Raw genomic sequence first — 2,159 nt, forward strand, 5'->3', positions numbered from 1 at the left:
AATATTCCATTAACAAACAATGTGTAATTTAGAAAGAGGGAGAGAGAGAGAGAGAGGGAGAGAGAGAGAGAGAGAGAGAGAGAGAGAGAGATTCAAAGTTCCCCCACCCCTCTACGTCCCCCTCCCTCTGTGTCTCTGTGAGTCCATTCTCTAATATTCTCTCAGCAGAGGGAGAAAGACTTCAGAGCTCTCAGCTGGAACACCGATCTTTATTTTAGTGATTAGAACTCAGTCTTTTCTTCTGGGTCATTCCTTCTCCCGCTGCAGGATGAACACTGAATGCAGCAGTTACTACAACCCTGACGGAGTGTTTGTGGAGGCTTTCTCCTGCCCCAAGCCGGGTAATGCTCCTTTTGCAGCGTACTGCTGTGGCTTTAATGATGTGAAGTATTGCTGTGACGATCCCAACAGTTTTTTCCCCTATGAGTATGGGTACATGTGGTGGCTGAGGTAAGATCTTTTACTATTTTTGGTATGCGGATGATTTATTGTTTTCTACGGTTTGCTTGATGTGCATTTTAAATGTTAAAAAAAAAAAACATTTTGGCTTTAAATTTGTTCATCTTTACCAGTTCACTGAGTTAATGAGTTAATCAATTACGCTCCATGTGTTAAGTAAAACTGGCAAGTTATATTTTACCAGTTTTTTTTTTTGTATGTATATTTGACAGTTTATTTACAAAAAAGTAGATAGGTATTTAATAGAGAAAAATATCAAAGTCTTGAACTATTTGTAGAGTCAATCAGAAATGACTGCCACAAACCTTTTCACTCATTCTCATCAAAAAATGCTGCTTTTTGCAGGGACTGTGGTTTTTAAAAATTTTCATTGAATTTATCTTTGCACTACCAGAAATGTAGATGCACTTCCTTAAAGACTGATTTTCATTCTCTTTTTTCTTTCTTTCTGTCATTTTCTCTCACTCTTTCATTTATTTATTTATTTATTGCTGTTAATGGACTTTCATGCCTCTGTTCCACCTAATGTTCAGTAGTTTTCTTTTCTAATTGCTCATCCGATTTCCTCTTCATTTAGTATCGGTGCTCTGGTGGGTCTGTCATTTGCGGCAGTGGTCCTCCTCGCCTTCCTCATCACTGTATGTGTGCTCTGCTACCTCTTCATTGCCATCAAACCCAGTCGCCTTGACAACGGCCTACCCCTCAGAGCTCCAGGTCAGGATGTGTGTATGCAAGAAATACTCGTAATTATGTGCTTTTTATATTCACTGAAAGCCTTATATCAGGATAACCTTGACGATTTTGTTGTGTCACCAAAGTCTGTGATACCTTTTGTACCAGTTGTGGTGCCAGTGTGTTCTCAAGTCACAGTAATTGTGAAAACAATCAGCTTTTCACATCAGAGCTCTTACTTTTATTGTTTCAAAGGCAGTACACATTAAAAAAGAATCTGCAAAAATGTATTAAAAACAAAAACAATATTTGAATTACTTAAGTTTTGATCAACCATGTTTAATTTTGATATGACCGACAAGTTGTCAGTTCGCTGTCAATCAGATGTCAAAATCAAGCTTTTTTCAGTTCTGTCACTTAGCCAAGATAAAGCTCTTCTTCTGTTTTAAAGATTTTGGAAAACTAATTGATGCACTAATTAAAACATGCATAGAATTTTGCAATTCCTTGCACAAGGCGATAGATGATTCCTCTCTTCACCCTCTGCAGATGGTACAAAATGCTGCTGCTCAACTTTTGGAACAAAAACAAGTATGGACACAAATTCCAGTCATAAATATTTTTTATTTGTATATTAGTTTTGTAACCTTGTAAATAAGTTTGTGATTTGTGCATGCATAGACAGAAATTTGTATTTGCAAAAAAAATTACAAAAGTTACTATTGGTAATAATTTTTGCGAAGGTCTGTTTATAGATATGAAGCCAAAAAATACAGTATGTGTAACCTGTGAGATTGAATTTACAAGTATGAATTTTGACGGGATTTTTCTTCCTCTCAGCTGATTGGTCAGTGTCATGTCAAGTCAAGTCAACTTTATTTATAAAGAACATTTTAAACAGCAGCTTTAACCAAAGTGCTTAACAATAACCAACCAACTATATAAATATATGTATATATATATATATATATTTATTTATTTATATATATTTATTTATATACATATATATATACATATATATATATATA

General features: G+C 35.0%; 1 protein-coding gene across 1 annotated transcript in view; it reads left to right on the top strand.

Moving 5' to 3' along the window:
* Positions 1–268: 268 nt before the first annotated feature.
* Positions 269–2,159, top strand: part of LOC119414491 (protein shisa-like-2A) — a 13,010-nt gene continuing 11,119 nt past the window's right edge. Inside the window, exons 1-2 of the mRNA XM_037681585.1 lie at positions 269–450; positions 1,037–1,173. Coding sequence (XP_037537513.1) covers positions 269–450; positions 1,037–1,173 — 319 coding nt within the window. The remainder of the gene's footprint in view (positions 451–1,036; positions 1,174–2,159) is intronic.

The sequence above is a fragment of the Nematolebias whitei genome, chromosome 9 (genome assembly GCF_014905685.2).
Source record: "Nematolebias whitei isolate Nwh7 chromosome 9, NemWhi1, whole genome shotgun sequence".
NCBI classification, from domain to species: domain Eukaryota; kingdom Metazoa; phylum Chordata; class Actinopteri; order Cyprinodontiformes; family Rivulidae; genus Nematolebias; species Nematolebias whitei.